At 40.4% G+C, this 22,899-nt stretch overlaps 1 protein-coding gene and 1 pseudogene across 1 annotated transcript; one reads left to right on the top strand and one right to left on the bottom strand.

The window, feature by feature from the left end:
- Positions 1-1,770: 1,770 nt before the first annotated feature.
- LOC125164828 (TAR DNA-binding protein 43-like) lies at positions 1,771-2,988 on the bottom strand (annotated as a pseudogene).
- Positions 2,989-20,948: 17,960 nt separating this feature from the next.
- On the top strand, positions 20,949-21,480 carry LOC125164055 (thioredoxin). The gene has a single exon (XM_047856495.1). It carries the CDS (start codon positions 21,014-21,016, stop codon positions 21,329-21,331), a length of 318 nt encoding a protein of 105 aa, XP_047712451.1. The 5' UTR covers positions 20,949-21,013; the 3' UTR covers positions 21,332-21,480.
- The last annotated feature ends 1,419 nt before the right edge of the window (positions 21,481-22,899 follow it).

Here is a 22,899-nt window from a genome sequence, read left to right as displayed (position 1 = left end):
TTGTGACACCCCTAAGCTCCCTGGTGAACTCTACTAACAAGTACTCCTGCAAAGCACACCACAAGCTCAGTTCAAGTTCTCAGCCCACCAGCTTCAGTTTCCGTGACCGCACTTACAGATCAGTAACAGAAAAGACCCCCTACCGCTCAGCCTTCACAGCAGTTGACAAAGGGGTGGGGGAGATACCAGTATCATTTCACTTAAGACATTCAACCAACACGGGGTATCTAAGAACAAAACTCACTGAAGGTCTCCAACAGACGCGGACGTCCTTTGAATGCAAAAAACATTCGTACGTTATTTGCTATCATTGCCATCTGCACACTCTGTCACCAAAGCCATAGGATGGAGAGAGAATATCTCACCAAGTTGAAAAATATCCGTTATGCATGGGCTGCATGGCTCTCTCCTGTTCTTGCTCATACTGGCCTTTGAAGCCTTGGCACCGCCATCAATCCCACACAAAGTTTCAGAATTTCCTACAGCCTTCTGGTTCCATAGCACAGCCCTGTGTTCATAGCATTGATGCAACTTCGTGAAATAAAGAGTAGCGGATTGGGGCGCCTGGGTGGCGCAGTGGGTTAAGCGTCCGACTTCAGCCAGGTCATGATCTTGCGGTCCGTGAGTTCGAGCCCCGCATCGGGCTCTGGGCTGATGGCTCAGAGCCTGGAGCCTGTTTCCGATTCTGTGTCTCCCTCTCTCTCTGCCCTTCCCCCATTCAAGCTCTGTCTCTCTGTGTCCCAAAAATAAATAAACGTTGAAAAAAAAAATTAAAAAAAAAAGAAAAGAGTAGCAGATAAAAATGGGACGCCCGCTGTCAAAGACACAGCCTGTGCAGGGCAGTGACAGATTCTTGATTCAGAAAGCAAGTAGACAGAGATATTCCCGTGGCAGAGTATTTACAGCACTATTTGCAATGAAGTGCTTCCTCCGCAAACATTTGAAATGCGATGAACTGCAAAGATTAAATGAAGGCTTCATATCGTACTTTTGCATATGAAGGGAGACAAGTGTGAAAAAAACAAAAGAACTAAACACGGTGACAGCGTGATCGCCAGAAAAGATTTTCTTAAGGAAAAAGTCTATATGGTGGGGTTCAAAGTAAAGCAAGGAGAAAATAATGTAGTTCTTATTTATTTATTATTTATTTATTTATTTTTGAAAATCATGTAGTTCTAATCCATGGTTTCCATTTTGAACATGCGAAGAATTCACTTAACAAGCACAGGGATAAAATATTATAGGAGAAACCTTTTTTTTAAAACAAATTAAAAAAAGTTTTTTCTTAATATTTTATTTTTTTGAGAGAGAGAGAGAGAGAGCGAGGCAGGCAGAGGGAGAGGGAGACACAGAATCCTAAGCAGGCTCTAGGCTCTGAGCTGTCAGCACAGAGTCAGACACAGGGCTCGAACTCACAAACCAGGAGATCATGAGCCAGAGTCAGACACTTAACTGACTGAGCCACCCAGGGGCCCCTAGAGGAGAAACCTTTTGATATCAATTACAGCGTGTTGGTTCTTACCAATCGGGCAAATAGCAATTCACTTGTAAACATTCAATATTTCTACCTTTTGTAACAACACTTCTAAAAGTCCTTTAGCTTTTCCTCTTTTTCTACAGAAAAAGGTAAAAAAAAAAAAAATACTCCAGAATATACTCCACACTGAACAAACCAATTTTGAGAAGTCTTAGTGCATCTGTATTTTACATTATGCTTAACATATGTTTGGAAACATTTGAATTCCCGCCAGCCTATACCAACCCCACTGTCTACATTCCTCAGCCAGAAGATTTAGAATCCACACTTGAGCCAAAGCGTCCACTGAAACCTCTGCCTGACTTTGCATGTAATGCAGAGCCCCAGCCAATTGCTGCACCTGAATGAGAATTGCTTAGAGGAGTTATTTTCAGAACCAAAGGCCTGACTTGGCTCCCTCTGCATGTTACCCTGGATTTGGTTCTCACCCGATGGGCCTGAACTGGGGACGAACGTGCCCATCATACCCTAGCAGCTCTATGGTGCTGATGGGGCTGCAGCGTCACTGCTGGATTAATGCTAGAAGCGCCAGGGTTCATCCTTGCACCCATATTCCTACCTTCATCGTTTCCCAAACCAGCTCCACCCCCTCTCCTGTTACCAAATCCACCCTGATTCCCAAAGCCCCCTGGATTGCCACCAGATCTTCCACTTTTAACTGTCCGTTGCTGTTGTGCTTAAGTTCAGCATCGGCTATGTGGACACCGGGTCCTTTAATGATCAAGTCCCCTCCACAAAGAGACTGGGCCACCTGATCATCTGCCAATGTGGCAAAGGCAAAAGCCCTGAACGGTTTGGGACTAAAGACACCAACCACCTCCCCGTACTGGCTGAAGAACTGCCGCAGCTCCTCAGCAGTCATGTCCCCTCACGATGCCCATCAGACACCTTCCTGCTTCTCAAAGCCTTCCGTGGGCTTTACTTAGAATGAGGAAGTTTATAGTGACACTTTCATCCATCCATCATGTGTCTCTGTGGCATTATTTTTACCTAGGTTTTATATTCCGGAAAATGAACAAAGCCAAACCCCTTTGAATGGCTAGTTTTAATGTCTTTCTTGACCTGAACCATAAGAACTTCTCCAAAGGCACTAAAATATTCTTTTAGATCCTGTTCAGTTGTTTTTCATGGGACGCCCAACATTATTAAGTTAGACCTTTTCTGGACAGCTCTTTTCACTTGCCCTGCTGATAAAGCATCTGTCTCATCCATTTTTCTCTTGTTATCTTTGGGATAGTTGACAACATATACCAGATTCCCCCAGCCAGGATCGGGGCATGCAGAATTCCTTCTACCAGCTGGACACCTCTCATCCACTGAGACGCTGGATTGCTGTAGCGTGGTCCACATGCCCCTGGAAACTGGGCTGTGACCATGGAAAGCAGCAATGTCTCATGGTCTTCTGATGGTATTTCAACAGGGTCATCATTCTCATCTTCGGTTACCTGAATATATTATTTGGGTACAATATCGTATTTTTCCACTAGGCCGCTGCTGGGAATTCTGGCAAGGAATCCAAAGCAGCAAGGGATCCAAGAGCAGTCCAGCTACCCCTTCACTCCTACCGTAATTTCCTGTTTGTATATAGATTTCTTTTTAAAGAATTGTTTTAATGTGTATTTATTTTTGAGAGAGAGAGAGAAAGAGAGAGCAAGTAGGAAAGAAGAAGAGAGAGAGGAGCCACAGAATCGGAAGCAGGCTTCAGGCTTTGAGCTGTCAGCACAGAGCCCAACGTGGGGCTCGAACTCATGAACTGTGAGATCAACCTGCGCCGAGGTTGGATGCTTAACTGACTGAGCCACCCAGGTGCCCCTATATACTTCTAATAAGATTCTGTTTCAGTCCTATCCCATTCCCACCCTACTAGCCTGTGAAATACCTCAAGATAAGGGCCAAAGCATTCATCTTTGTATGACTAATACTCTAAGATATTGTTAGACTTTCAGTAAATGTCCCCTGGATGACTGAATGCTCCTTGGATTCCTAGTCACTAGCTGGGGTCTTTATCAGCCTGGAAAATGTTTTCTGGAATCACGACTCTTGCTCATTGGCTATGAGTCTTTACCATGGACTCTCCCCTAAAATCAGACAATGCAGAATGGGGCCACATTAGAGAAGATCCAGCTTCACCATTTCCTCATGAATGTTATGGTATGCCAGGACCTTTGAAGAGGGAGGTTGGGGTTGCTAGGAGAGAGTTTCCTTTGGCTTGTCTCTGTGGTCTGTGTCCACTCATTTCTGTATGACTTCCCCTCTTCATGGGCCCATTTTTGGGTACCCAGCAGATCCTGATGTCAGAGACATGTAAATTATAAGATAAACTGTTCCCTCCAGATGCCATACATGTTCTGATCTTTATACCCCCTTTTGTATTATATCTTTCTGGCATGCTCTCCACCAACTTCTCTGTTTAACCAAACCCTACAAATCCAAATTTTATTTCAGGCTCTATCTCCTTTGTGAAGTATCTTTAAGCTTATATTAATCCCCTCTCCTTTGTACTCTTTTTGGTTTCTAGAATCCCAAACTTGTTCTCATCTTTCCTTTGTGTTGTCAGTTTCTACATACCTGTGCTGTCTTCTCAATAGGATTATCACCTTCTCCAAGGTGAGTGTTTTAACTTGGGAATGCCTAAATTTAGAACATGTGGGAACCTCAGTGACAGACCACAAGAGGGCAGGGGTTGGGAATGGCAGAATCAGGTCAGAGATAGTGGGGGGGGGGGGGGAAGTTGACCTGTCTACAGAGGTTGGGCTCTCAGGGGCCTTGGGGTTGGCCAGTGCTCTAAGTCCCAGAGATATGGGGAGGTCAGGGATGGTTCGTGCCAATGTTGGGATCTAGGAGTTCAATCTGCTGTGTGGAGTGGGGCAATGTGAGAGACCCTGGGCAGAGGATTTTATTGTGGCCTCAGTTAAACAATGCTCTCCTGTTAGGAAGCCAGTCAGGCTGTAGGAGCAGGGAAGACTCTGGCAAAATCTAGGTAGAGTGGGAAGAAAGACTCCCAGATCAGTAGGAAACGGGGTTGGTCTAGTAAGTTGAGACAGAAGCCCAAACAACATGATGGAGGTGAGGAAATGGTGGGAGGAGGGGGAGCAAGGGAGAGAAGAGGAGGAAGGGAGATAAGGAAGGGGAAATGAGGAGTATGTAGAGAGGCTAGCAGTGTGAGAGAAGAGATGGGAGAACTAGTTGAAGAGGAGAGAAGAGAAAGAGAAGAAAAGGCAAATAAAAGTAAAAGAGAGGAAAGAGGGAAGAAGAGAAACAAGATTAGAAAAGGAGAAGCTAAGAGAAGAGAAGGAAATGGGGAGGCTTATCCCTGCACACCACCTGCCTGAATACAGTCCAACCCAACAGTCATGCTAAGAGGGTGGGTCAAGTTGCATTCTATCTCTGTAAAATCACTATCAACCTTTACCTCCCAAATAGCTACTTGGATGTGGACAACTGCCGTTTTTCTCTCTTTTGTAGAGCGTGAATAGAAGCTTTTAAGAAAATTTGGCTGCATTTAATTTGCATTCTATATACCTTCCCCACTGTGTGTACATTATTTTCATTAAGTGTACGTTGCATATATTGTACACGTATTCCTCATTGGGCACAAATGTGGCGTGATTGCTATACAAACACAGCTTTGAAACTGATTTTCTAACTAACTCACTATACCAGCTGCTTCTAGCTTCACTACACTGTGACCAATAAGCTTTAACTCCTGTGTGCAGTTCTGAGTCTGCCTCAGTCACAACCAACTTGTAGGTTAGAGGCTGCTGATGCACTCCCTGGCCCCTTTAGAACTGGCTCATCACTGAACAGTGTCTAGATGACTGAGAAATGTGGTCACGATGCAGTTTTGATGGCCAAGTAAGAGCAGCATCAAGAGTCATTCATTCCCAGCACCCTCGCATGTTAGGTATGAAATAGATCAATGCAAGTAAAGTAATACTTGCATGCAACATGAGGCTGCCGGGAGGAATGAAGGACATGCCCTTACAGCAGTAACTCGCGCAAAGCATCCGATGTCATCTACTATACTCTTATTTGTATTGTTATTGCTTTTGTGCTTACATTTCAACATGCAATATCTGGCCTGATCTTCACAGATGCTCGTAGGGCTGACAGAGCAGGGATTCAAGCCTTGTTATACTCCTGGGGAAGCGGAGTTTGGCTCAGGTGATGCAGATACCCAAGGGGCCCCAGAAGTCCTCAGCTGCCTAGTGGAGTGCTCTTTGTACTCTTACAAGCTAAAACCCCTTAGACCGGCCGAAGAAAAATGATTATTTCTATATCATTTCTAAATGGCCACAAAATAACATATGGTATGCCCTGACAACCCTCCAGTAAATGACTCTGTGTAGCTGTATATTGCTTGATATACTTTAAATTTTTTTAGTTTCAGCTGGGGTTTATTTCTGTGCTCTTTCTCCATTATCTTTCAACATTGGGAAAGTAATACTCAAAAATTTTAAGGCTAAAGGGCCACTGGGAACAAGGGTTCAAAATAAAACTGGCTTCAAAACTGCTCCCAGTTTTATTAGCGTGTGTAAAACTGATATTTGGTGGTGCTTGTGTGTGGTTTCGAAGTTATCCCCTGTTGCAGTGAAAAGGCAAGGCGGTAAATCCAGGAGTAGAATCAGGACAGCCAATTTCTGGCTTGCTGTCTGACTCTTGACAAGTCGTTTAATATCCATGCCTTGTTATCTCCTAAATGCAAACTAGGGCAAGCACCAGGACAGGAATGGCATGGAACATTGTGATTACCAGCTATCAAAACATGTATTGGAACAATCTGTTCAGGAGCGACTTTTCCATATACATATCAGAATGTTAGATTAACAGGCTCACAGTTCAGATCCCCTCTGGACAATACCATTGAAGGCATTGGTTCGGGGTGTTGTACATAAATTCTTATGCACTGTCTGCTTTTGGGTCTTGGGGATTTTAGGAGGGGACATATTATGAGCATAGCCACTGTCTGTGATGGATACAGATGAATTCTCTCCTCCTGTGGCCTCCAAGGGATTGCTGAAGAAAATATTGCGAAACTACTTTGGGTTTAACCCAGACAAAAGATTTTCCTACAAAAGACCTACAGGTAAGCACTGGCTGTGACTTGATGATACCTTTACTCGATGAGGTATTTCTGGCATATTTTAAATATGTGAAACCTGAATGAATAAAGAAACGTAAGTCCAAAGAGATGGTATTTCTCTCCTATCCGTGTATTTCTTTATCAACTTGGTCATGATGCCTTAACACTCTTAAATAAGGGTTTTATATAATTCCGTTGAGAAACAGAGTAGTCTCCAACCTTCCACAATTTTAAAGATCCTCAGAATAATCATATTGGGATAAAATTTGCTCAGGGATTGATTCATATTTCAAATTTATGGTGCTCTTCCCTATTGATTTTCACTCCCTGGGTGATCTCGTCTGGTATCATGGCTTCAAATACCATCGATGTGCTGACACTCCCATATTTATATCTCTGGCTTAGACCTTTCCTCTGAACTCCAGGTTATATACCCAGTTGCCTGATTCACACCTCCACTTGGTGTCTAAAATCTTCTTGAGCCTAACATGTCCAAAATAGAATTCTTGTTAACCCCCACTAAACCTGATACTTCCAAAGGCTTCTCCAACTCTGAATGGCAACTTCATTCTTGAGGTACTCAGTCCAAAACTTGGAGCTATTCTTTCTTCCTTCCTATCTCACAGCCAATATTCACCTCTCTCAGCAATTCCTATCAGATTTACTTTTCAAAATGTACCTGAAATCGGACCCCTCTGTGTGACCACTTTGTGCCACTGGTCCCAGCCACCGTCATCTTTCATCTTAATTATTATAATAATATTCTAACTGGTCCCCCTGTTTGTTTACAGCATAGAGTTTCTGCTATGGTTCTTCTAAAATGTAAATCAGGTTGTGGCACCCCTCTGCTCAAACCTTCTGGGATTTTCTGAAAATATGGACAGTAAAACAAAGCCCTTAAAATGACCTACAAATTTTGGAGTGCCTACAGCCTCCCTCACCTCTGTCCTCACTTCCTAACAGTCTCTTTTGTATTCTGTTCCAGATAGTAGCCTGCTTGCTCTTCCTCCATAATGCCAGGCATGCTATAGTCTTGGTCCTCTGCACTTTTTGTTTCTTTTTCCTGTAATGCTCTTTCGCCAGATCCTCTGGAGGTGACCTTTTACACTTGTCCGTCAACATTTAGATTCTGATTACTCCCTTCATTGACATCATTGGACTATGGATGGTAACAAAACTTGGAATAATGCACTGTTACTTGTGATTCCCTCTATGTCTCATCTTAGCAAACTGTCCTTTTGTAATTAGGCTTGAATTGTCCTAATTTGAATATGCCATCCTGCAATGACCCTGAGTGACACAATAATTACCATTATATTTAGCATTTATTGGTACTGTAAGGAATAGGCCTGCAAACTGGGATTCTGACAATGAGTTTCTCCTAAATTAATAGAACACATTGAGAATCATCTTGCCAGGAGAAGGTGGGACATAGGCACTCCATGTAATGAAAAGGCATTTCTGTTACCCAGATTATCACTGATGGTGATATAAATGATATGCAGATGGGGGACATGGCAGTGGGAGATCACTGTGGCAACAATAGGGACTATAAAGATTGCAAGTGAGCTGGTTTCTTCTCTCCCTCAATAGCTTACTTATTAGGGGGGGGGGAAATAAGAGATATAAACTTATATAACACACGTGGAGAACCAGATGGCCTCTATGAAAGATTTGAAGGAATTCCTTATCTCCTACTGTTGCAGGATATATTTGGCTAAGGCACAAGCCCAGGATCTGGTTGTAAGGGATGAAGGATTGCAGAGTTAAATACTGAAGCCTGCCAGGTTTCTCTTCTATGGCAACTGGTAGAAAAGGACCTGTACCCTGAAGCAGGGGATTGGGACATTTGAACACATGCTGGGCTGAGGATTTTGACCCTCAAAATTCTCCTGAAATTTTCTTGCCTAGGGAGGTAGTGTCTGCCTCATACCCTTCCTCTAAGTAATGCTCTTCTGCATAAAAACTCTGTAGTTATTGAACCTAAGGTGGTTGCCTCATAACCTAATGTTAGTTTTTCTCACAACCCAACCTCAGGCCTTGTCATTCCTTCTAGACCTAAAATGAGAATTTTTTTTTTTAGCAACATAGCACAGTTCGAGAAGCTCAAGACCTGCCTCCAGGAGGAAAGTGCATATAGAAAAGGACAGAAGAATTGGCTAATCTGTATCAGCAGATGCAATTGTGTGGAATTCTAAAGGTTCTATAGCAAGGGAAAAAACTATATGTTGGACCAGGTCAGAGTCATTTATGTGGGTCCACTTACCTGGAAGTTAGATGTAAATGTTATCTCCAGGACCTGGAAATGCACTAATAGTCTACTAGGTTTCTTAATTGAATTCTATATTCATACATAGAACTCACTTGGCATATTGCAGAGGACAGAGTCTAAAGGCTTAGGAAGATGGAAATATTGGAATAAATATATTATAAATAAAACTGCTTAGCCACTGCCTTGTCTTACCCTTTGGGAGGACCCAGAGGACCCATCATTCACCAAAGCATTAAGAATTGCATCAGGGGTGCCTGGGTGGCTCAGTCGGTTGAACATCTGACTTCATCTCAGGTCATGATCTTATAGTTTGTGAGTTCGAGCCCCGCATTGGGCTCTATGCTGACAGCTCAGAGCCTGGAGCCTGCTTCAGATTCTGTGTCTCCCTCTCTCTCTCTGCCCCTCCCCTGCCCATGCTCTGTCTCTCTATCTTTCAAAAATAAACATTAAAAAAATGATAATGAAAAAAGAAATGCATTGGTGTGAGGGATAACAGTATGGAAAGATCTATGATGGCTCCTCTTGGATCAGAGGTAATGAAGGGGATGATGCAATGTAATTGGGTGCACTGATCTTAATGTGACTAGTAGGAATCGCAGAATTATAGAGGACATTACTAGCAATTAATTGTAGAAGAAGTGGTGGATGCTATTGCTATAATAAGCCATAGGACTTGAATGGTAATCATGGAATTTGGATTTGAGGAATGTGTGACAATGTTTAATTGATGAGGGAGTCCCTAGTAATAAAATATATGGCAGCCTACTAATGGACTGTTTGACATATAGAAGAGGAAAAAGTTTTGGCCCACAGTAAAGAAACCTAATTCACATTTTTGAAGTGGATCTCATGCCTTCTATACAATTTCTAAATTTGTTCAAATCTAAATTGGTTCAAATACCTCAAGTCTCTTAACTAAGGAGAAGTCCAGATCTCTTTGTAGAAAGACATTATAATATGGAACTATCAATCCTGTAAATCTTTTCCCAAGACTCCCCTGGGAGATCTGAAGCCATTTATTATGGTGACTGTGCATTGAGCCAAAGGTAAATGCCCAGATTTTCTGGAAGTTATTAGGTATCGTCCATGAACTGAAGCTAATCTCTCAAGACCCCAAATAGCTTTTTGTTTTCAGAAGCAGAAGGTCTGGGGATAAATACTACGATTATTTCCTCATTCAGAAAGTTTAGGGGAATTAATTTTCAGGAAGAGGCAAAATACCCATATTGACATTTTGACCTATGAAGTGGGGAGATATGATGGTAGAAAAGATTGAATAGAAATCCCTGAAACTACTTCCAACCCTTCCCTCCCTCTTCCCATAAGATCAAAAGTGATATTCAATTCCTGGAGATATTGTAGAGATTAGTATCACTATACAAATTTTGAGAAATAAAATGGTTATGCTTGCCATATATTACTTAACATTAGCCTATTTGACTGATACAAAAGCCAGATGTATTATGGAGAATAATAGTAGCTTATAAGCAAACTTAATCATGTAGTGATTATATTTGCAGCTGTGCTGGGATTCTATTTTAATAAGTGAGGGAGATCAGAAGCAGTTTGCATTTATATGGCAGAGACTACAGTATACCTTCAGTATTTTGCCCAAGGGCTGTGCCACTCTCTTACTCTATGTTATAATCTAGATGGGCCTTCATCATCTTGTTATTTTACTGAACATCTCACTTATCTACTATACTCCATAATGGTGACACTGTTAGCTGGGTCTGGTAAGTAGGAAGTATAAAGCACTCAAGATATCTTAATAAGATGTATGCATTCTAGCGGTTAAAATCTGTTATGTTTCAGGGTCTAAAATATGTGTTGTCTGGTAAGCATAATGTGATCTCTTTTCTGAAAAGCTACTACACCTTACCCGACACTCACCACTTAGAAAATGGTATGCATCTAAAACCAGTTAGGATTCTGCAGGCAATGCATATATTTGGGGATGGTCCTCTCCCTCATTTATTGGCAAATCATAAGGTTACAATTTTTGAGTGGGACCTCTAGGAAGAAAGGGCTCTGTGGCAGGTCTAAGTTGCAATGCAGGTTACTCTGCTATCTGGACCTAATAATATGGGACACTATAAATAAAGGAAGTATTTGTGGCAGAGAGAGATGCTCTTTGAGCCTCTGGCAAATTCAGTACGAAAATCACAGCACAGGGTTCTGGAATGAGGCCATGTCCTTCTTTACTGACAAATATTTTCCATTTGAAAAATAACTCCTGGCTTGCTAGCTGGTTCTGATAGACACTAACCATTTGACCATGGGATATAAAATTACTATGCAATCTGAACTTCACATTATATATAAAGTATTTTTTGACCAACAGAATTTAAAGTTGGACATAAACAATAAAATTGAAATAGTATCCGCACATCCAGTCCTGAGAATATTCATCAATCTTTAGGAGCAGATTCATATTGTATTTGCTTCTCTTGTTTTGTCATCTTTTCCTCATCCACACTTATGACTGCATGGAGAGTTCAAAATGACTACTTAATTGTGGAAGCAAAGCATGGGCCTGATTTATGGGTAGATCTCCATGCTTTGCTGGCACCAGATGAAGAAGGACAAACATTACACAACACTCACACTCAGTGGTGACCTTGAAAGACATGTGTGATGGAGTCATTATTACTCCATGGTAATGTTAACAGCTGATGGGATTTCATAGGTCTCCCAAGATGAGAACATGTAGTTTTCAACTGGATGAAGGAAAAAAAATGAATGGTGAGGGGCAAAACATGTAGGTTTTGTTGAATATATTCCATGTGAAATTACAGATCAACTTTCACCCTTCTAAATTTTGATCTCTGCCCTGGAAGAATGGTTTGTGTGGGCTACATCTCAGGCTTCTCTGGCTTTCAGCTGAGGATGGCCAGTAGAGATCCCAGGCAGGCGATCAGAATGAGAGTGAGCATTTATTCCCATGGCTCTTTTCTTGTGAAATCATTGCAAATTAGCTTAAATTTGACTCAACATCACTGTTTATTTCAAGGTAATTTAACTTTTTTCTATATGACTCTTTTCTTTTATGTCCTGATAACTGGTCCTTTCCCTTGTCCTTTTAGGCCTATGGGTAATGATAGCACTGTTCTAACCAGTTCTGAGTTACTGCACAACCCTTCTGGTTCAGAACCATCCTACCTACACCTTTGTAAGTAGGATCTTAATTTAAAAAAATCCTCTAAAAATTTCCAATTTGAGAGTGCCATCTGTTTCCTACTGGGAAATACACCTCGGGCAGTCTTCTTCCCTCTTAACTCCACTCTGTTCATTATTTAGAGCTCATGCATTTTCAAGTGACAAAAATATTCCAACTAACCTTGCTTAAGCTGAAAAAGCATAGGGATTTATTGCATCACTAGAAAGTCCAAGGGATAATTCTGTCACCAGGCATGGTTGATTCCAAGAGCTCACATGATGTTGGCAGGGTTCTCTCCTCTTGGCTTTAGTTTGTGTTGCTTTCCTTTTTTAGGCAAGTCCTTTCCACAAAGTGACAAATATGGACACTGGCTGTTCTGGCTTATGGTGGCTTTACAGATTACAATCCTAGGAAAAAGAGCGTGAGAGATACTGCAAACATCCTAACACACATTGTGATGTGATTCCAATGGTGAACTGTTGGGTGTAGTTGAGGTGGCTTTCCTGGCTGTCGTGTTGGCACTCACGTAGAATAAATGAACAAACTCTGCAGTCTGGCAGAGGAGTGGCTGTGAATAGAAAAGAACATTGCCTGGATCAGAGGAGGGCCATCTCCCAGCTCTCCACTGGAGCTGATTCTCTTTGAAGTATATACTTGAAATCAAGGAAGAATGTTGATAATAGAGGGTATAGGGCAAGCCAAAGGCCAGCTTCTCTTTTAACTGGAACACTCCTCTTGCTAGAATAGTGTCACTTGTCTGCCTCAGAAGAAAAACTGTTTTGGTAAATCCATTTGGAATGGCCTCTCAGCCTCAATCAGATCACCAAACTCAATAATATTGTGAAGAGGGATTCTCTTGGGTGAACAGTGAAATGGAACTGTTCAAAAGACTTCATAAAAGGCACAAAAGCCCTTTGCCAACCTTGCGTGTCTCTCTTTTTGGTAACCTTGCTGCAAATATAACTTGGAGCAGTTTGTATGAATCTTTGGGGTGACAATGGATGTAAGGAAACAAACTTGTCTGGGATAGAGGATGTATTGCAACTTCTGTGATATGAAATGCATAATTCAGCTGGATTATAGCAGCAGAGGGAACAGACAGGTAAGGTGGAGTGAGCTCCTGAAGGGAACGGCCCCCATTGGCATAATTGGTAGAGCCATGGAAAACCTTTGGGATTTCTTATCCAAGCACAATGTGAGAGTGGCAGGCGTGAAAGACAGCTTTGGCTATGGCGTTAGAGGATTGGTGTTATAGTTGTTTATGAAAGAAGTGCCTGGGGTCTAGACAAGGGAATTCACAGTTTACTGGAGAGAAAGTAAGACAAAGAGATAAAGAAACCGCTCTGTGCTGAAAACAGAATAATATATGCTAAGAAGTGGTAGATAGAATTCATTTGCCTTTTAAATTCTTGTTTGCGCACATCGAGCCAGGAACCAAAGTAGTGTAAAAATACAAATTGCATCTTTCACAGAGCAGATAACATTTTGTGACTGGAGATTTTGGCATGTTTTATTCAATAGATATTGGTTAAATTCTTTATTATTATGTACTTAGTACCTACTCTGAAAATTAGTGTGATATAATGGAAAAAGATGGGTTTTGTGTCTGGCAAGGTGGGTTTTAGATACCTTTTCTGTCACTTAACTAGCTTTGTGCTTTTGGCCAAATTTCTGTACTTCATGCATAAAACGCAGCACACAGCTCCCACCTGCTAGGATTGCTGTAGATATTGAATCAGGTAATGTGGACAAAGCAGCTGGCACAATGGTTGTTATACTAACAAATGGTTGCTGATATTACTACCAAACCCTTAATTAGAAGAGATCCATTCAAAGCAGGATGGCATCATAGCTCTGGTTAGTTGACAGGTATATCAATATTTACGCCTACCCACCTTCCCACTTTAAATTATTTAAACTAATCGAGCATGTTAAGGTTCACCATCTTTCACTTTTTAGCCTACTTGGGAAAGGGGTTTGTCCAAGGGGTTTTTCTGTGGTCTGGTTTCATCCCCCAATGGGGATCAAAAGGTGGTATATGCTTTGCGTGTCAGCCTGGCTCACAGCCTGCCCTGGAGAAGATATAGCTTACCTCTGCTGAGATTTAGAAATCGAGACGTAGTTTGAAATTTCTGATCTACACCATGGGCTTGTTCCTATACATTTCAATAGCTCAATATTTTCATTGTGTACTTAAATGTCAACGTAGCTTGACCTCTGGATCTCCCCGCATTTTGCCACCACTTAAAGCTACGGTGCAGACCTTGTTATTGCTTCTACATTAGCAGATGAGAGAGGTACACTTAAATGACATATTTGTTCTTTTGTTTTAATGGAATGAATTAACTTGGGGGTGGGGTGGGGTGGTGGGAAGTGCTACAACAAGTGTGCGAGCAGGGGGCATGTGTGAATTAAGGTCAAGTGTCTCTTTTTTAACGTGTATGCACGTTATTTAAGAAATGAATACAGCAAATTATATCTTTCTCATTACTATGGATGCCTTTGGATTCTCCCTCAGTTTAAAATTTGACTTGTGGAAACAATATTTCAAAAGTTGGGATTAGAATTCAATATAAGTAAACACTTTTCTTGACATTTTAAAATCAGAGACAGCATATGGTAACTGTTGTTTGTGGATATATTCATTTTGGAAATTTTCTGTTGGCTTTCTGCTAATTCTAATTCAGAGCTAAGTATCCTGTTCTCATTTTCTTCTCAGTTATCTTGTATTTATAACTTCTTTCTGATTTTCCTATGTATGTAAAAGAGGTATCTTGAGATGTACATCAACACAACAGCGAACAGGGGGGACTGGGTGGCTCAGTCAGTTCAGCGTCCGATTCTTGGTTTCAGCTCAGGTCATGATGTCATGGTTCATGGGACTGATCCCCCCCGCATCAGGGTCTGTGCTGACAACACAGAACTTGCTTGGGATTCTCTCTCTCCCTCTCTCTGCCTCCCCCCCCCCCCAATAAATAAATAAACTTAAAAAAAACCTTAAACAACAACAACAACAACAACAACAACAACAGCAAACAGGAACACAGTTGTGCAAAGCAGAAGTACCTCATTAAATTTATCTTTTTAAAAGTTACTTTTAAAAATCAATGACTTATTTTATAACGGCATACAACTAAAAATACTAGTTTTAATTAGTAAGTGCATTTGTTTAAAAAATTTTTTTAACATTTATTCAATTTTGAGAGACAGAGACACAGAGCACGAGTGGGGGAGGGGCAGAGAAAGAAGGAGACACAGAATCCAAAGTAGGCTCCAGGCTCTGAGCCATCAGCACAGAGCCTGACGCGGGGCTCAAACTGAGCCATGACATCATGACCTGAGCCGAAGTTGGACGCTTAACCACTGAGCCACCCAGGTGCCGCAGTAAGTCTATTTCTTTGTGTAAAACCTCCATACTAGACATTTTCAGGTTGCCAAAAACAGAGGCTGCTTAAGGCACCAAAGATCAGTGTTTATGGGGAGCATCTGTAGAAAGCGCATATAATCGCTAGAACATCATTGGCAAAGACAGGTAGCTCTGATTGTTCATCAAGTTTCAACAGATGCTGAAACGGCATTTCAACAGCAAATGCTCCATCACTGCCGTAATTCAGACACTTCATCTCTGTTTCAACTACTTCTACTTCTCCTTCCATTAAGGACCACCTGACCCTGTTTGTGAGTTTTATCCTCTAAAGGGAAGCAACCACAGAGACGGACTATGGGAGAGAAACTGAGAGAGGAGATATGGTTTGATGCCGTTTATGAAAATCTCTGCATCAAAACACCTGGTCAGCCTGTGGCTCAGGTACTGTCCTTTGGCCTAATTAGCTGTTGGCCAGAAGAGCAGGGTCATAAAGCATGAGATTACATGCCTGAGGGGCCATCTGGTATAAATTATGGTGTCTTATGCCTATTCCCTCTTTTCTTAGTGGAGGACATGGTCATTGGCAAACTTTCAAAGCAAGATACAGTTCTCTACAGTATATGTCATGGACTCAAAATACAGAATCCATTACCTTCCAGGAACTTAAAACACACACCTTATTCCACAACCATTCAGATGACTGATATTAAAAAAGAAACCAAGAAAATAGCAAGTGTTGGCGAAGACGTGGAGAAATTGGAGCCCTTGCACACTATTTACCCCATAAAGGTTATTGTGAGGATTACATGAGTTAATACAGCATTTATTTATTCTTTTTTATTTATTTATTTATTTATTTATTTATTTATTTATTTATTTTTTCTGAAATTTATTGACAAATTGGTTTCCATACAACACCTAGTGCTCATCCCAAAAGGTGCCCTCCTCAATACCCATCACCCACCCTCTCCTCCCTCCCACCCCCCATCAACCCTCAGTTTGTTCTCAGTTTTTAACAGTCTATTATGCTTTGGCTCTCTCCCATTCTAACCTCTTTTTTTTTTTTCCTTCCCCTCCCCCATGGGTTCCTGTTAAGTTTCTCAGGATCCACATAAGAGTGAAACCACATGGTATCTGTCTTTCTCTGTATGGCTTATTTCACTTAGCATCACACTCTCCAGTTCCATCCACGTTGCTACAAAAGGCCATATTTCATTTTTTCTCATTGCCACATAATATTCCATTGTGTATATAAACCACAATTTCTTTATCCATTCATCAGTTGATGGACATTTAGGCTCTTTCCATAATTTGGCTATTGTGGAGAGTGCTGCTATGAACATTGGGGTACAAGTGGCCCTATGCATCAGTACTCCTGTATCCCTTGGATAAATTCCTAGCAGTGCTATTGCTGGGTCATAGGGTAGGTCTATTTTTAATTTTCTGAGGAACCTCCACACTGCTTTCCAGAGCAGCTGCACCAATTTGCATTCCCACCAACAGTGCAAGAGGGTTCCCGTTTCTCCACATCCTCTCCAGCATCTATAGTCTCCTGGTTTGTTCATTTTGGCCACTCTGACTGGAGTGAGGTGATACCTGAGTGTGGTTTTGATTTGTATTTCCCTGATAAGGAGCGACGCTGAACATCTTTTCATGTGCCTGTTGGCCATCCGGATGTCTTCTTTAGAGAAGTGTCTATTCATGTTTTCTGCCCATTTCTTCACTGGGTTATTTGTTTTTCGGGTGTGGAGTTTGGTGAGCTCTTTATAGATTTTGGATACTAGCCCTTTGTCCGATATGTCATTTGCGAATATCTTTTCCCATTCCGTTGGTTGCCTTTTAGTTTTGTTGGTTGTTTCCTTTGCTGTGCAGAAGCTTTTTATCTTCATAAGGTCCCAGTAATTCACTTTTGCTTTTAATTCCCTTGCCTTTGGGGATGTGTCGAGTAAGAGATTGCTACGGCTGAGGTCAGAGACGTCTTTTCCTGCTTTCTCCTCTAAGGTTTTGATGGTTTCCTGTCTCACATTTAGGTCCTTTATCCATTTTGAGTTTATTTTTGTGAATGGTGTGAGAAAGTGGTCTAGTTTCAACCTTCTGCATGTTGCTGTCCAGTTCTCCCAGCACCATTTGTTAAAGAGGCTGTCTTTTTTCCATTGGATGTTCTTTCCTGCTTTGTCAAAGATGAGTTGGCCATACGTTTGTGGGTCTAGTTCTGGGGTTTCTATTCTATTCCATTGGTCTATGTGTCTGTTTTTGTGCCAAATACAGCATTTAGAATAATGTCTGCAACATACCAAGTGCTCAACAAATGGTAGCTGCTCTTACAACCTGACTATGCATAAAATGTGATTTTTGTCCCCCCTAAATGAATTGAATATATCCGAGTGACTTTGGTAGGTGCGTCTTCTTTTACATCTGAGATCAGGAATTTCTTAAAAAAATTTTTTTAGGGTGTATTCATTTTTGAAAGAGAGACAGAGACAGAGTGCTAGCAGGGGAGGGGAAAGAGAGAGAGGGAGACACAATCGGAAGCAGGCTCCGGGCTCTGAGCTGTCAGCACAGAGCCTGACGTTGGGCTCAAACCACAATCCATGAGATCATGACCTGAACCGAAGTCAGGCACTTAACTGACTGAGCCACCCAGGTACCCCTGAAATGAGGAATTTCTAATAGAAAGTCCTAATGTGCTAAATGTGAAAGAACAAACGTTCTTTGCCTTGGGAACGTAATAGGTTGGCTTCTTTAGTTCAGATGCAGCCATATATAAATCCATATATTATAATCTGTTAAGTTAGTGGTATTTTTTGCTTGTAATTTTCAATTTCATCACTAAAAGAAAATATAGTCCCACATTAGATACGTTGCTTTCTCAGGCCCAGTCATTAGATTTTTTCTAACTATCCTCTCTCAGTTACTCTGCGTTTGTGTTTATTGTAGAATGATTTAGTGAGCTTCTGAAACATGGAAGGGCATATCTAATTTTGCAAACCAGACCAGGCTAGACACAGAAGGATCACATTTGCATAATGGCCACAGTACAGCTAAACTTATAGCATTTTCCTTTGCATAACAATGACATTCAAATTATTATGCTGCTCAAAATATAGCAGTAAACTAACCCAGTCAGGTGTCCCAGTTTAATATAACATACTGTGGTCCTTTTCTCCCTGAACATACCTAATGACGCTCTTGTTTCTCCGATTTTTTCGTGTCAGAATCCAATAGGACATCTCACATGATTATGTGTGTGTGAGCTTCCTTGTGTATATGAGAGTCTTGTTTAAAACAAAAGAATCTGTTTTCCTGATTTGTCTTGACTCCTATTGAAATTATTTTCTCAACTTCTATTCTTATCGATGCAATTTAAATAATTTTTAAAAGCCTAGTAAATATGTACATATGAATAGTAACATTAGCAATTTGTGTAAACAGATACTATGATTTTAGAGTGTCATGTGCTTTCAAAATGTTCTCTTAAATTAGATATCCTGAGGATACAGCAATTGTCTTTGGCTGCCACAATGTCGTGTTGTTCAGTGGTATATGGAAAAACCTAAAGCTATAGGTCTCTGTTGGGTTCTTTTTTCTCTTGAATAATAGTTATGAGCATGGGATTTGGCATCCTATAGATCCAGGCCACCGCTTTACCATTTGCTAGTCATGGGACTTTGGGAAAATGAACCACTCCAACCCTCAGTTTTCTTATTTACAAAGTGGAGTCATGATGCCTATGTCTGATTACAAGGGGGTGGTTAAGAGGATTAAATGTGAAAGCATAGAATATGGTTTCCTTCTTGGGCTAGCTCCCCATCATGATGGCAAGATGGCCAGAAGCAGCTCCAGACTTACATCTGACTGGTTAAATAACTATGAGAAAGAGAGCTAGTCCGGTTCACAAAACAATCCCTGTGGCCAGAAGGAAGGAACACATGAAATGGCCAGGGTCTCATGCCTACTACTTTTTTTAAAAGATTTTTTTCCCTTAAGCCGCACTGAACTATAATCTACCTGTGATAAAGTTCACCCAGTTTATGTGTATCATTTGATGAGTTTTGATGAATGTATGCTAATGTGGAACCACCACCAGATCAAGGTATAAAACATTTCCATCACCTCAACAAATTCCTCTGTGCCTCTTAGTCCCGCTCTTCCCTGGTCCCAGCCCTGGCAACCAATCCTATACTTCTTGTCACTACAGTTTTATCATTTAATAGAAGTTTATACAAATTGAATCAAAGGGTCTTTTATGTCTCCCTTCTTTTATTTAGCATGCTAAGTGCTTTTCAGATTAATCCATGCTGCTGCCTATATAAGTAATTCTTTCTAGTTCTGAGTAGTAATCGATTGTATAGACACACAGCACAGTTTGCTTTTCCACCACCATCTGATGAATTTGGGTTGTTTCCAGTGTTTGGCTGTTATGAATAAAACTAGTATGAAGATTCATCACAAGTCTTGATATAGATGTATGGGTTTCTTTTTTTTTTAGTGTGTGTGTCGGCGGGGGGCGGGGGCAGGGGTAGAGTTGGGTATATACCCAGGAATGAGATTTCTGGGTCATGTAGTAAATATGTATTTAATTTAATATAAAACTGTCGGACTGTTTTCCAAAGTAGTTACACCATTTTTCCTTCTGACTAGTGATATATGAGAGTCAGTGACTGCTCATCCTTGCCCATACTTGATATTGTCAGTTTGGGGAATTTTAGGTGTTATTTTGGGTGTGTAGTGATATGTAACTGTGGTTTTCATTTGCATTTCCCTAATGACTAATGGGGCTAAGCATCCTATAATGTACTTATTGGATGGAGTTTTCTGTTTACATTTTTGATCTTTTAAAAATTGGGTTGTCTATCTTTTAGTATCACCTTTTAAGTATTCTACATATATTCAGAGTACAAGCTCTTTATCAGATACACGTTTTGCAAATGTTTTCTCCTACTCTGTGGTTTGTCTTTTTATATTCTTGAAGGTGTTTCTTGAAGAGTAAATATATTTCATTTTATATTAGCTATCATTTAAAAATATTTCATATTTTTTTATACTTTACCAAACAAATCTGTTCCTTCTTCAGGGTCACACAGATTTTCTCCTGTATCTTATTTTAGAAGTTTTAAAATTTTATCTATCTTTACGTCTCTAATCTATTTTGAGTTATATGCATATGGTGTGAGAGAAAGATACAGGTTCATTTTATTGCATACAATAATCCAGGGTCCCAACATCATTTGTTGAAATAGAATTATTCTCTACCAAATTACCCTAACCTCTACCTTCAAAATCAGTTAACTATATACATGTGCATATTTATATCTTGATTCCCTATTATGTTAAAATTGTTCATTTTTTCTGTGTCAATACCAAACTCTCACGATTAATTATAGGTTTATATTAAGTTTTGTAATCAGGTGGTGTTAAGTCCTCCACCCTTATTCTTCTTTATCTTATTGTTTTAGTTATTTTTGGCCCTTTGAATTTACATATAAATTCCAGAATCAGTTTGATAATATCAGCTAAAGTCTGGAGCTCTGTCCGGCGTTTACGATCCGCCTACATCGGTCTGTACAGTCGCTTGTCAGACCCCAGCCGCCAAGATGGTGAAGCAGATCGAGAGCAAGTATGCTTTTCAGGAAGCCTTGAACAGTGCAGGGGAAAAACTTGTAGTAGTTGATTTCTCTGCCACGTGGTGTGGACCTTGCAAAATGATCAAGCCCTTCTTTCATTCCCTCTCTGAGAAGTATTCCAACGTGGTGTTCCTTGAAGTAGACGTGGATGACTGTCAGGATGTTGCTTCAGAGTGTGAAGTCAAATGCATGCCAACCTTCCAGTTTTTTAAAAAGGGACAGAAGGTGGGTGAATTTTCTGGAGCTAATAAGGAAAAACTTGAAGCTACCATCAATGAATTAATCTAATTATGTTTTCTGAAAACATAACCAGCCATTGGCTCTTGAAAACTTGTAATTTTTTTTATTTACAAAAAAAGGAAAGATCAAGTGTGAAGACTATATACCCAACTGCCATCTGATTATAAGTGACAATAAAATATTAATTCTACCCTTTTTAAAAAAAAAAAAAAAAAATATCAGCTAAAGTCTGTTGGGATTTAGCCAAAGACTGCAGGGAAGCTACAGATGGATTTGGAGAATTGACGTCTTAAAAATACAAACTTCTGATTCGTGAGCATGGTTTATTTCTCCCATTTATTTTAGCGTTATCAAATTTTCTCAGCATTTCTCAGAGTATCGGTCTTATATATATGTCGCTGGCTGTATCCTTAATATTTCAAATTTTTGATATTATTATAAATGATACATTAAAAATTTTAATTTCTAGTTGTTCATTGCTAAGAAATAGAACTATAATAAAGTTTTGAATTTTTATTTTATTTTTTATTTTTACATTTATTTATTTTTGAGAAGCAGAGCACAAGCGAGGGAGGGGCAGAGAGAGAAGGAGACACAGAATCCGAAGCAGGCTCCAGGCTCTGAGCTGTCAGCACAGAGCCTGATGCAGGGCTTGAACCCACAAACCGTGAGATCATGACCTGAGCTGAAGTTGGATGCTCAAACGACTGAACCACCCAGGCGCCCCAGATTTTTGTATGTTAACTGTGTATCTTGTGATCTTGCTAACTCAGATATTAAACTTGGAAATGTTTTCATAAATTACTTAGAATTTTGCTCATGGACAGTTATATTATCTCCCTTTCCAATCTGTATAACTTTTATTTCTTTTTCTTAAAAAAATTTTTTTAATGTTTATTCATTTTTGAATGACAGAGAGAGAGCACAAGCAGGGGAGAGGTGGGGGGGGGGCACGGGGACACAGAATCCAAAGCAGGCTCCAGGCTCTGAGCGGTCAGCACAGAGCCCGATGTGGGGCTCGAACCTACGAATCATGAGATCATGACCTGAGCCAAAGTGGAGGCTCCACTGACTGAGCCACCCAGGTGCCCCTATTTCTTTTTCTTGATGTAATGCTCTTGTTAGGACATCTAACCCAATGTTTAATAGAAGTGATATTGTAGACATCCTTGCCTTGTTCTCAATCTTAGAGAGGGAAGCATTTAGTTTTTTTTTTACCGTTAAGTATGGAATTAGCTTTGGTTTTACATCAATGCCTTTTATCGAGTTGAGGAGGATTTCCTCTATTCCTAGTTTGTTTGGAGTTTTTACTATAAACGGGTATTGAATTTTGAAATGTGCCTGTTTTGCATCTGTTGAGATGTTCATATGAGTTTTTCTTTTTTTAGTCTCATTATATGATGACTATTTGATTACTTAAGGTATATTTAAACAATCTTGTATTCCTGAAATCATTCTTTGTCAGGATGTATTATGCAGGAATTTGATTTGCTAAAATTTTAAGGGTTTATGTATCTATATTCATGAGAGATATTGTTTTTCTTCTTGCCACATCTTTGTCTATTTTGGCTATAGGACAATGATGGCCTCATGAAATGTTTTGTGAAGTGTTTTCT

This window comes from Prionailurus viverrinus, chromosome B1, assembly GCF_022837055.1.
Source record: "Prionailurus viverrinus isolate Anna chromosome B1, UM_Priviv_1.0, whole genome shotgun sequence".
NCBI lineage: Eukaryota > Metazoa > Chordata > Mammalia > Carnivora > Felidae > Prionailurus > Prionailurus viverrinus.
The sequence above is the reverse complement of the archived record's forward strand: the minus strand, read 5'-3'. Positions and strand labels throughout refer to the sequence as shown.

What these genes read in the sequence shown, in the direction of transcription:
- LOC125164055 (XM_047856495.1), top strand. Translation starts at nt 21,014, where the DNA reads ATGGTGAAGCAGATCGAGAGCAAGTATGCTTTTCAGGAAGCCTTGAAC.